Genomic DNA, 13,050 nt, shown 5'->3' on the forward strand with positions numbered 1-13,050 from the left:
TATTCTCAACTTCCTTTTATTCTCTGTGTCTTTGCTTCACTCGTGTCTCTAAAAAAGCTAAAATGCAGATGAGTGGAACACTTGGGCTCGGGGAAGGTGAGGGAGATGACAGATGAATACTACATGTGCTTCTTTGATCTACCACCCCGAAGTGCCGTTTGTTTTATTTTTCTGGTGACATGTTGCTTTGTAAAAGGACTCTTGAGTCTAAAAACAGCATTTCAAATGAATTGAAACCTGGCATTGGATATTAAGGAGCATATTGTTTGTAGTCAACAATTAAGGTAGTACAATTGTGACCATTTTGGGCAAGATTGTTATATTTACATCCTTCCTTATAATCTTAAATCACAACTCAAGCTGCATTAACTAGTGCTTAGTTCAGTACTTACTCCAAGTCAAGGTAGAGTTAATGACTGCCTAAATATAATGCCCGTATAATCCACCGTCCATTTCAATGAACCCTTATGTTGGTAGGATGGAAGGTTTGAGCCCTAATGAGCTGGATGTATTTAAGACTGTTGGGGATTTAGACTAGAGAGATAAGAGCTTATCCTCCTTAAAGGATCCTATGGAAAAGCTACTTTATCCAGACCAAGTTCAGGGAAGTGCGTTAACACACAACTCAGACGCAATAGAAACTCACAGGAGCACACACAGCCAACTGCAACACTTTGCAACACTTCAGTGCTGCTTTACTGGTAGAGGCACCACATTGTCAGAATAACTCTGACGACATGATTGATTGATTGATTGATTGATTGATTGATTGATTGATTGATTGATGCCACCTCCGAAAGTGAATCAAATTAGATCTGTCAGATTGGCAAATTGTTCTTATGATTCGCTTTGTAATTTGTCAATTCAAAAGATGTGTTTCTTTCTTTTACTCCAACAACCTTGAGCAAGTATATTTCTAGGATCATGTAATGAAAGGCTTATCAAGTTTGCTAACGCTACCAGTAGCAATGTTTCAAAGACCGCCACTCTCAAACAAAAATAAAACATGGGTGGTACCTGTGAACGGTCAGTTTAACACTTGGCATCTGTTTATCTCATGGGGCTACTTTGACTCATATTAAGTTAGTGATACGTTATATAATTACTTACTTAAACTAACTCAAGTTTTATAAGTAATCAAGCAATGCTGATAATTTGCTGCTGCTGCCTGTTATGCTCAGTAGTTCTAGCAGGAGCTGCCGGGCTGAATCTGAGTGGTTGAAATTGATTGTCTGGCAGATTCCAGACCAGTGAGCTGTGAGACACTGTCATTCCTTTTCCTCATTTAGATTTACCGTCTTTCCCACTGTCACTGTTCACGTCCGATTTCTGTGTTCATGCCCGGGCTCCTTTTATCTCTCCAACCCCTCCCCCCCCAAGTTCCATGACACATTGAAGTATTTTGATGAGGAGAGAGGATCCGCACTGCTTGGTGGTGTATGATCGCCTATGGCCATTGACTTTTCTTAGTAGAGACGGAGTTGTTAGAGCAATAAAATGAGATAAACTGAGCTTGAACGCTTCTGGGTCTATTGCTATGTGTGTGGATGATATCATCAGTGTGAGACGGTCGTAATGAAAGTGAGGTCAGCAGGCACCATGGGGCTTCTGCCATGAAAGGTATAGCACTGTCCCTGATAAGACTGCAGTCTCTTTTCATCTCTTGTCTTAAGGCTTCTGGATGAAGCTGACGTCAGGATGTTGGGTGTAAAAGCATTAAAGGACGTCTAATAATTGGATGCATGCTCTGCGTACTAGGACTGTTTGTCCCAAAGACAATGATAAAGTGTTTAATCTTCCCAGGAACAGCGAGCCACACAGGCATGATCATGCCATTATCTTTGTGAGGCACTCTCGCAGAGGAGCCTCACTCTTACCCTTGATTTATATTTCCCTTCATCAGCATCGACCACTCAGATTGCAGAAATCATTCATTTATAAAAGCAGGGCTCAGTGCTTTTGTTCTTGTTCAAGTGAAATTCGCCAAATGTACTTTTTTTGTCACACATTCCCTTGGTAGCTTTTCTCCCCATCCCTCTCCTCCTTATAATCTTGTTGGGGTAATGTGACGGGGATGGATCGTCTTGGTGACGGCATTGTGATTGCCTGCTAACCAGGGATAAAAGCAGTGGAAGATTCTTCACAGCTATTTATCTTCCTTTGATCAATTCTCAACTACTCTGCCTTCCTGTGTTTTATATTTCCATGAGATATCTTATATTGTGGCACACTTGAAACTACAACCTCTTCTTTTGTCAAGTCTAACTGAAGCAGTCAGGATGCCTTGCCGTTGCATCATTGTGAAATAAAAGGTTTTCACACCGAGTGAAGGCAGCCGTGATCAATGCGCTAACCTAGGGATGTTATATTGAATCCCTTCGGCGCTCGTAAAGTTACCTCATTAGAATGTGCCCAACTTCAGAGATATGCCACTCATAATTCACTATTCGTCGAGAGGGAATAAAAGTTCCGGCAGATTGATAATTCATGCAGGATGTCTTTCAAAATAGGACACACAAAAGAGGTTGAAATGCAAACGGTGCAGCCATCTAATTGGTACCACAGGGGAGATTCAGATCAAAGAGCCTCTGAGCTAATAGAGAATTCTCACTCTCTTTTTGTCCACTATTGAGAGAGGACTTCACGGTGGCTTTGTGTCCATTCAAAGAGGTCTTAGGCAGTGAAAAAGTTCCATGTGTTTCCATTTATCGCCTATGCATATTTTGCATTCATGGGCTCTGTGATTGAGTCTTTTAGGTGGATGTAAAGGAAACCGTACCAAAGAGTTTCATTACTAGGTCGCAGATTGCTCTGACCCTTATATGGCTTTGTCTGTTCTTGTACAGTATGCATATTTGATTGACTGGTGTGCCATATGGTGATATTTTTTCCTTTTTGCAAATCTCCCTTGCTTACTTTTTAGGTGATAGATCTTTTTTTTGTCCAGCAGTGCTACTGTGTGTTTAAAAGCCTTTCAAACACCGTACTGTGTATTGCTTTTCATCTTGGTAATCGAGCTGTGTCACGGATAACAGCATCACAAGCATCACTGTTTCACTTACTTTTCAAGGTAAGTTTCAAGGACAACGTGTTGTGTTGCTATTTGGACGACACAACTTCTTATTTTGGTCAACCTGGCGCACTTCTGCTGACGTATTAGGTTTGAATTTGTTTCCCAGGATTACTTTTGGGGGATTTCTGCCCACAGCACTGTCAGCAGACTGGCAAGCTAACCTTCTATAAAACCCTTTAAGCAGTGTGATCCAAGCGTTCATTAGTTATATTGCAAGCGTACATCCACATACATGCGTAGGCAAGCAGACTCACAAACCAAATCTCATCAATGGACTGATTCGTGACGGACTCGGGAGCTCAACAGTTTGTGAATTCTTCTGGGAGAGAATATATCTGCCCTTTTTGCCATCGTTTGAAGTCCTAGTCTGAAGAGAAGTGTTGTATTTTCCATGATGTGAATACAGATAAGTCGGTTCATGAGGGAGAACACTGATTCTAACTTTCACAACTGTGTCAGGGAGACAACTGTTCATATTTAATTATGTGCTGCTCATCATCCTTCCTGATGTTTTTAATTCTACAGAAATGTGCATGGGGCTTGATGATGATGATGATGATGATGATGTCAATTAAAATGTTCCTAAACATTTGTATCAAGTACATGTTTGTTTTTTTCAATTAATAAAATGACACAGCAGCACACTACTGTATGTTTAGTTAGGATACTTACTTCCACCTCTAAACATTCCCAAAGATTTGTCATCAAATTGATTGTCGTTGGCCAATTTGGCTGTTGTTTAAGATTGGACGTCCTTAAATAGAATCGTAAAAATGGAAACACACAAAATACTGAAAACAACAACACTTAGCCTGCTTTCTCCTCCTGCTCTGCATTCCGTAGCAGTAGTCCCGTGGGGTATCCAATTATGACGCCCTTGAGGGAATGACAGTGCTTGGATTTCTGTCAATACAGAGTTCAGGTAGTGTTTCTCAATAACATTCTGAATTATTGATGACAGAGATTGAGAGGAGAAGGGGATAGTTAACATTCACTTTTATGTATGAAGAGGAGCGAGAGATGAGGGAGATGGGTTAGCCCAATTGCTGCCCAGAATATTTAAAACTCATCTGTTTTGATTAGGTGACCCCGAGGTACGACTTGTTTGAAAATGCCATAAGGACTTCAGAAGATTGGAAGGTGCTTTCCTGACTGACAGGGGCACAGAATGGTCAGGGAATTATAGGCCTCTCTAAAGATGAATCTTAATAATTAACAGAAGCCAGGCGATTGAAGACGACTTCACTGGTGCATGTTTGATCCGTCTTTCAATGGTAGCCCTCTGGGTTTCTCTCGCTTTTTTTTTTGGTTGCAAATAGACATGAGGAAGATGGATGACGCCTGCAGCGGTTTTGCAGATCGATCAGAAAACAGTCTCACTGTCTGAGTCCGGCATAGAGCCCTCTGTGTGAATTCTTGCCAACTCTCTGTAGAAGGAACTCGTGAGAGAAGGCCTGACTAGAGGCAGTGCTATGCATCTCTGAGAATAATACCCATGTACAGGGCAGTCGTGTTAGCCAAAAATGTATTTTGATTCTAATTGAATACTGGATGTTTTACTAAAGCCCCTTTAACACATTAACTCAGGGAAATATCCAGAGAATCTGACCTGGAGAAGGTGCGGATCTACCTGTTCACACATGCAGTACAAAGCAGGAGATTGTCCGTGTTGGACTAGTTCACATGTGATCGAAATACTCTGGGTAATGTGGGAGATGGGGCGGCTCATGGACTTGTGCAACCATCTCAACGTTGGCCTGAACCTCCAAAAGCTGGTGGATCTCTTCATCCCTCCTTTTGCAGACATTTTAGAACTGCGTTGTTTAAAATGACTCTCCTCCTTCAGTCTCTGACATGTATTTTTCTGGTCAGGTGCCAGTCTTGGTTATCAATATGCCCACCCCCCTAGCTCTAGACCACATAACCCGGGCATTTTTGCCCACACTTACAGCTCACCCGGGTAAACTCTGTATAATTTCAGTCACATTGCATGGGAAAGTGGCTGTAGACACCATTATTTTAACCCTTGTAATAACAACTGATAGTGTACGCTGTATCAGTGCAGCATAGTTTTCAGAACTTTTGTTGGCTCTCGCTGTCAGCTTTGTTCTACTTTGACATCAACCCCCTATAGATATGCTATGGGAGCTCAAGTATAAACCAGGCTTGTATCTGTGGGGATTGTTCGATGAGGACGGAGTAAAGTAGTCTGACATGGGGTGACAATCAATGGGCCTCTGCAACGGGACAACCCGTCACTCGTCTGAACTGTTTGGTCACAAAGGTTAAAGCAGCCTTCCTAGGGGAACAAACTGAGTGGCATTGATGGCAAGGAAGGTCCCAACCTCCCCTGACAGACATGTCTCATCCCGGATGCCATCTTGCCCTCTCCCTGCCATGGCACTATGCAAACACTATGAGAATGAGACTAGATCACACTGACACCAGGCAGTCGACATACTAATCCAAGAAGTGGAGGACTTATGGGACCATTGATTTTTTTCTATTTTTGGTAAAAGGCAAGAAGCCAGCCGTCACTCCTCTTCGACCCTGGGATGCTAATGGACTTTTTAAAATGTTGCCACAGAGATCCCCTGGAGCCATTCTGTTTTTGCAACTGCCGGGCCTTTTTAAATAACCCCAAATCCCCGGCTCCTTTTTCCTGACATGTTTGTATTCAACAGCTTAGCTTAGATGTCGAGGTTGTGTCAAGGGTTTTAACTCAGCATCTGCTTGGTCAGTGACGGGTAACACTGGAAGTCTAAACCCTGAGTTCTGATTGAAGGATGGCAAATAAAGGTGTAAAGGCACTGACACAGTTTGTGCATGTGGATTTGCAGTTTAACTTCCATTTGGGTGTACCAGATACCTTTTTTTCTGCTAAACCTTTTAACTTCATCTTAGCGAAACAAGTTATTGTGTATTTCTCATATGCACAATTACTGAAGCAGTCCGTAAGTCAGTTGCAAAGGAATTCTTGGTTCTCAGGCTCCATCAATGCTTTACACAATGTTTGAAAAAATTAATGAAAGTAGAAAAATAGAATATAAGACAATCTTGAAGTCTAAAAATAAATAGTATAATATTTTATAGCTATTAAAAAAAAAAGTTGTTATTGCAAGAACATTGAATAGCTATTTCTACTTGAGGACCAAAATATAGTTTTGTTCTGAATGCTGAACTCATATCATGTCAGTGTAACCCCAAAAGCGCCACAGGAAGCTCTAAAGGCCACACATCTTGATGAACTGCAGTGATCTTTTAAAGGTGCTTTGAAAGCATTCTTAATTGGATATATAGCTTGTAACTACACTAGAATGAAATTATCTAGCTAACACCTGTCTGAGAACTGGCCCACACATTCTACCACTGCGTCCTGTGGGGGTGGTTTTCTCAATTATTGCCCAATATACCTTGATCCCAATTCCAATTAGCTGTGACGGAAGTCTATGTGTTTAACCATTGGAAATCTAATTAGCAAAGTTTCAGCTGTCTGAGTGGGTTGAGTGCAGGGGTGGAATAACTTTAGAGTAAAGGGGACAATCGCTGCAAACAGACAAAACTGTGTTGTTTTTCGTGAGAAAGAATATTGATGGTCATTATTCGTATGATCCTGAGGTACATCCCTCCTATGAAATTTAGATTTTGCCATGATCTGTTATGATTGAATGTCAGCCAGGACTGTTTGTGCAGACTCCAGGTGGATATCTGGGATTTGCACGCTAACAGAAGAAACAGCTCTGTGCATATGGGATGTGCTGTGTGATTTGTGTCATGAGACTGCACTGAGATCCTTGGTCTGATCAACCTTTCGGGAGGAACAATATGGCGTGTGCTTCAACAATGACATGTTTGTCTTACCAGGCACCCTTCATATCATGGGTTGTTTTTCCTCCTGTCACGTTAAAATTCCCATGTGGTTGTTTTGACAACAACAGAAAATCACCAGGAAGGATTTTTATACTAGTCTGGGAAAGCTAGAGTTCTGTAAATATGTTCAACATAGCGAGGAAGAGTGATTGTTGTTGAGGCAGGTCAATGGGTTTATGAAGGTTGTCATGGATGTTAACTTGATGAATCTTTAAGCCCCAAAAGCACAACCACAATGCTCCATACAGTATGTTGATTTACATCAATACTATGTAATCACCTCAACCTCCAAGTATATTAATCCGAAAAGGTTAATTTAGTCTAACATGATAAATTAACTTGAATGTTCTTGAAATATGTCAAGATACTAAAAGTAAAAACTAGTCTGTATACAAGAACATCAAGTAAGTCTTCCAGTATATTATATTAACAGGGTCTGTCTTTTTTCTGTCTCTGCTTTTTGCTCATGAGCTATACAAATCTAAAACTTAAATTGTGTGCTCTCAAACTCGCCTCACACTTTATTTATCACATGGATATTATTAGGATAGTATTACCAAGCATAGGAAGCTTTTTTGTAACAGTCTGCTGAGAGCAGATGCTAATGTGTCAAATTGTCGAGAAAGCCAGGGATATGCTCACTCATTAAGCTGGCCAATGTGTACCATAAATATGAGTGGAAGAGAGGATCGTGGGGGATTAATGATTTTTACAGCCAAAGGGCTAAGAGATTTTCAAGTGCACTGGAGTGTGAGGTGAAAGATAAACTCTATTCTATAGTCATCAGAAGCAAGAAGATTAGCCACACAACCTCTGAAGCACTGGTGAGGTCAGGAAATATTTGAGGTTGATTCTGATTGGAATTGTGTTGTCTGTGTGGTTGTGAGTAGCAGGTCTTGGCAGAAAATAAATGTGTAAACAAGTGTATCTCGACCAATGAATTTGCTTGAGGATAAAACTGGAATTTACTATTTAAGTAAAACGTTTTATGGTGCTATTATTCCTGACTGAGGAACTCATTTCCTTGTAAGAGTTGATGTAAGAATACAAATGACTCCATGGCAGGACCTCATCATTACAGATCCCTCATCCTCTTATTATTCTAGTCTCATGTCTACATCAATGCAGTTAAACGCCTTGAGATTTAAAAAATGCTACGTGGATACATCTTATCAATCTGTAAATGCTATGCTATTAGTTAATTCAAATGAATGTCAGGTAATCAATAGAGAGCCCAACCTTTTTCCTTCCAAAGAGACCTTACTGCCAATGTCTCCCAGATGGCTCTACAAGCCCAGTTCATTAAAATCAAAATGATCCAAGCCCATTCCGTCCCAACCCTAGATGGGATAAGCACTGGCTTATTTCCCTTCAACAGCTGTCAGCTCATCAGCCGCCCACACTCCCTACTTGGACTGCGCCAAACTTCATTTACTGATAAGAGTTTGTGTTAGCTTAACTTTAAAAAACTTGTGAATTCCAGGGAGGGGACAGGGTTGTGTCGGGGCATTTACGTCAGAGGTAAACACGGGGGCGTAGGGTGTGTTTTTGACTCTGTGTCCTCTATAAGTTGCTCTCTCGGTCACCACGTCAATGTTTTGGAAAATATCCCAGAACGTCACTCTTGTTTTGAAGGTGAAGGTTTGTATTCTGGCACAGCACTTCATTTCATTGTGAAAGGATTTGACTGACAGCTCATTAATTTGTTTTTACATCATCATTACCTTTACTCTTATTTAGACCACTCCCTTTTTTGGCCGGTTACACTCTGGAAAATGGCCAACGGCAATTTGGTCTTACCAGTTCTACCACAACTGTCTGCCAAAGGTGTTTTTTGAGTATTTTGTTGTGTCAGTGAAGATGTGTGTGTCTGTCTAGGTTTGTTTAGCGGGCAGAACACAGTCATCTAAGTGTTGTAACAATATGGCAATCAATTCTATAATCCTGAATTTGATATGACCTTGAAGCAGACCTCCCATCCTCTCGTCTTGTCATCCTCGTAGCTTAAGCGAACTCTACTGTAATGCAGTAAAGCTGGCAGTATAATGATAGAGCCATCACTGTGTGTGTGTGTGTGTGTGTGTGTGTGTGTGTGTGTGTGTGTGTGTGTGTGTGTGTGTGTGTGTGTGTGTGTGTGTGTGTGTGTGTGTGTGTGTGTGTGTGTGTGTGTGTGTGTGTGTGTGTGTGTGTGTGTGTGTGTGTGTGTGTGTGTGTGTGTGTGCTGGTGTGTGTGTGTGCTGGTGTGTGTGTGCTGGTGTGTCTTGGATTATTGTAGAAATGTTAGCCTGAGTTCCAGTGTATTGGACTTGTATAAGCTCTTGTACTTACTATGGTTGTCTTGTTTTGCTTGCATCATCATCTAACTGCTGGCTGCCTTCCTTTAGCTAAGTACCCAGGATGTCAATAAATGATCCCCGGGATGTTTTAGCCGGCTGTCGGTACATATTTATGTCCGAAGTGGACTAGTTATATAAATTGTTCATGTGGAATTCATAATGGTGTTTATCAGCAGTTTTGTGGGTAAAAGCATTGACTTCAACCTTTTGTTCTGCCCTCAATGTTTATGACAATTTAAGGTAATTTTTTTTCTCCTGGATTTGTCCCTAGCGGGGATATGTCTAGAACATAATCTGTTTGTTCAAATGACTGTCCTCCCTTGGCAAGAAAACAAAACCCAAATCATGGCATATGAGGCTAATCCATCAGGTATATTGTCCTCATATATCGCCTAAGGCAGCACGAGCAAGCTGTTGTAATTCACCAAGTAAACACAAGCAGACATCCACCCACTTCCCCTTCAATTTATTGCGCGGCGATCATGGCTTGACCTCATTGCTTAAATGCAGCTTTCTCATCTGCATTTAAATGAAGCAGACTGTTATCAATATTGACGACAGATCATATCTCTGTTGACTTAATTTTGTCTGATCCCACTTAAAAGCATGTGGCCCGCGTCTCATTGCCTAATGACACAGCACATAAACTTTGTTCGGCTTGTAAAGATCCGTGTAGAGGACACACTGCCCCTCATAAGTTGGCAGAGAGCACAGGTCAGAGCAGTTTAGTTGGTTTTCAACAAATCCCCTCCCGCCATCCATCTGTCTCTGTCTCTTCCCTCAGATATCAAGCAGATGCGGAAATTAACATTTATGCTCCATCTCAAACATGTACACAACAAACACAGCTGTTAATTATCCCCACGTAGAAACTCCCTGCTAACCTCTATCTAAACTTTGTATTTTCGTAGAGCTGTTCTGAAAACGGTTTGGTCAAAAATGCTTTGAATATTGTTATCCGTGACTTTGACTATATGCAGGTGGGTGAGGTTGCAACGTATTTGCGTAACAAGCTGTTGTTGCTGTTTTCTGTTTATTTTGTTCAGCGTTTCTTTAAGGTCACTTGTCAAACACAGTCTGTATTGTAAGATCATTATCCTTGACTTTTGTAAGAAGAAGATTGCAAAACCGACTTGTCCTATTGTGTCCAGTCATTCAGAATGAATAAGCAAACAAATGCACCAACTATAATCACTATATCTTCATCTTCATTTATGACATAGTTACCTACCATGAAGGTTGTAGCAAAACAAGTATCCCAAAAATGTGCAAACAGACTTTTATATAATTTAGTTGAATGTTATACAGAACAATAAAGTGATTAGATTGTGTTGTGCATCCAGATCCTTGAATTCTATGATAACGGTTTTTAAGCCAATTAACTGCACTTCTTTGAATGAAAACGATGTCCCATTTATCCCAATGTCTAGACTGAACTGTCTAGACAGAAGTATAAAAGTTACATCTTTCATATTTCATATTGTGTTGACATATTTTGTCTGAATCTTATCAAGCCCTTTAGCATTCATTTAATAACTCATTGCTATTCTTCTATGCTTTCCTGCTCATGCTTTACCCGAATCGTTCACATATTTTTTTTGCTATATCCATCCTTGAATTTGTACTTTTCTTATCATGTTAAGGGTCATAGAGAGTTAGACAGCATGTACTGAATGAGAGGACTATCTACCTTGGACAGGGTAATGCATATAGACACATACAGGACACATAGTCAGTTTCTTATTTTCTTATTTATTAGGATCCCCATCTGTTTGTTCTGTGATGCCATGTTTTGTGCTCTGGGGGTTCCATCCTGTTTATGTTGTTTTTTTATCTTGTTTAATTGTAGTTTATTTTAACATTGATGTCAGGGGACTACAGATGAAAAAAAAAAAGCTTTTTGCCTAATTCTGGCATTTTGAACCCATGTATGATCAAGTGTTTTATTAATTTGCACTGTCCCCTTAGACAAACTGAATTGACACAGTTTAGAGTTTGCAGTTTTCCGACCATCATTGTGACTGGGAGAGTAAACTTTACACGCAACGTCTAACCATTGGATTTAAACCTTAGACCTTCATGTGGTTGTTATAACGATGCTTTATAAATACACACACACAGACCCTTTAACCTGAGAAGTTAATAATACCTCCAGGGCACGGTGTCACAGGGCAGGTGAAGCGAGGTGTTCTCATGGGCCTGGCAGAGATTTAATTGTACCAAGTCACCCGTGAAAGGCATCGGCTCTGCGGTAAATGAGGCCGTTGTCCCGTCGGTCAGGGCCCAAGCATCTCACCTCTTCTGCTGGATGCTTTCCCTCCCTGTGTCTGGTTCTCTCTCTGACTCTGTGTGTGTGTGTGTGTGTGTGTGTGTGTGTGTGTGTCTCTCCCTCCCTCTCTCTCTACACTCAGGCATCTCGGTAGCTCAGCGGACACTTAATCACATCGCCGCATTGACATAGTGCATTGCATGCTAATAAGAACTTAACTGCCACCTTTCAACATTGCTGCTGTTGTCACTGTTCAATCAGATCAACCTTGTCAATTCTCTACCATGATGGATTTAGTATAGTAAAAAGTATAGCGATGTCATACTAACTTTAGATAGGAATGAGGAGTTTATTCCAAGATTGCGGGATCAAATTTATTGTGTGTTAAACATGGTATTAGCAAACGCACACATGCACACACACACACACACACACGCACACGCACACACACACATACAAAAACAATACATCTTGAGTGCCTTTTTTTACTAATCTAGTTTGTTCAAATTAATGATTTCTCAAGGAAAGGATAACCCAGGTCCATCCCTAATACTAACCCAATGCAGTATAAGGCTGCCCAACTCATAGTATTGGCTCAAACCATATGCATTCACTGTCTAATTATTGAAACAATAGGATACATTAACTGTCCTAACCAAGCAAAACCTTGTGTCTTATTTCTAGGTGGGGAGCTGACTCCGCTGTGGGCCATGTGTTTCTGGTGGTGAGGTCTCATCTCCTGCCAACATGAGGCTGATTCGGGGCCTTTCTCCTGGGCCCGTCCTGCCAGCAGCCTTCCTCCTGGCTCTCACCTTAGCCATCGTCTGCTGCTTACCTCAGCCGTCCTCTGGAGCTACGCCATTCCCCCAAGACCTGGAACCAATCAGCAACGTGGGCAGAGAATGTGAGTTTTCGAAAAAGAAAATCGGTTGAGTTGCTATGGTGATCCTTAAAAGAAAAGCGAGGGGGGTCACCACTAACAAGGCTTTATATCTAATCACTGGGGACCACAGCTTAAAGGAAGCTGGAAGTGTTTAAGGGCACATTCACCGGAAAGAGGTTTTATTCGGCTGCTGTTTCGTTACTTTAGTGTGAGAAAAGATGTTTAAACTAAGGAAGCAACATCAGCGACCGGAATACTAAATACCTTTGTCAGTGAATTCTGAGGTGTCATATCCTAAACTGTGGTGAAATCAACTTAACATGCAGGTTTGTGTTAGCTAACTGCTAGGTGTAACTGCAACTCTTTCAACATCTAATTCACTAAGTTCCACCGAAACTCGCTAAAGGCAAAAGAAGCAACAACAGTTTCCACGCTGACTTGGATAGTCAATGTACCAAAGATGATACACGATGACAGTCACCAAAACTATCCAGAGAATGAGCTAGCTGTCAGTCCATGTGACTATATGTGTGCACCTGTTGTTGTCATTTGAAATGAGTCAGTGTGAACACACAGCCTAGAACTAAAAGGGCAAAAACATGTCATTTATTTTCTTGCT

At 41.1% G+C, this 13,050-nt stretch overlaps 1 protein-coding gene across 2 annotated transcripts in view; it reads left to right on the top strand.

Moving 5' to 3' along the window:
• The window catches only part of sema6cb (semaphorin 6Cb), a 161,286-nt gene that overhangs the window by 72,513 nt on the left and 75,723 nt on the right, over nucleotides 1–13,050 (top strand). For both annotated transcript variants that reach the window (XM_080039389.1, XM_080039390.1), the window contains exon 4: nucleotides 12,233–12,452. In XM_080039389.1, coding sequence (XP_079895515.1) covers nucleotides 12,296–12,452 — 157 coding nt within the window. In that variant the 5' untranslated portion in view covers nucleotides 12,233–12,295. The remainder of the gene's footprint in view (nucleotides 1–12,232; nucleotides 12,453–13,050) is intronic.

Source organism: Ammodytes marinus (assembly GCF_949987685.1).
Source record: "Ammodytes marinus genome assembly, chromosome: 13".
Taxonomy (NCBI): domain Eukaryota; kingdom Metazoa; phylum Chordata; class Actinopteri; order Uranoscopiformes; family Ammodytidae; genus Ammodytes; species Ammodytes marinus.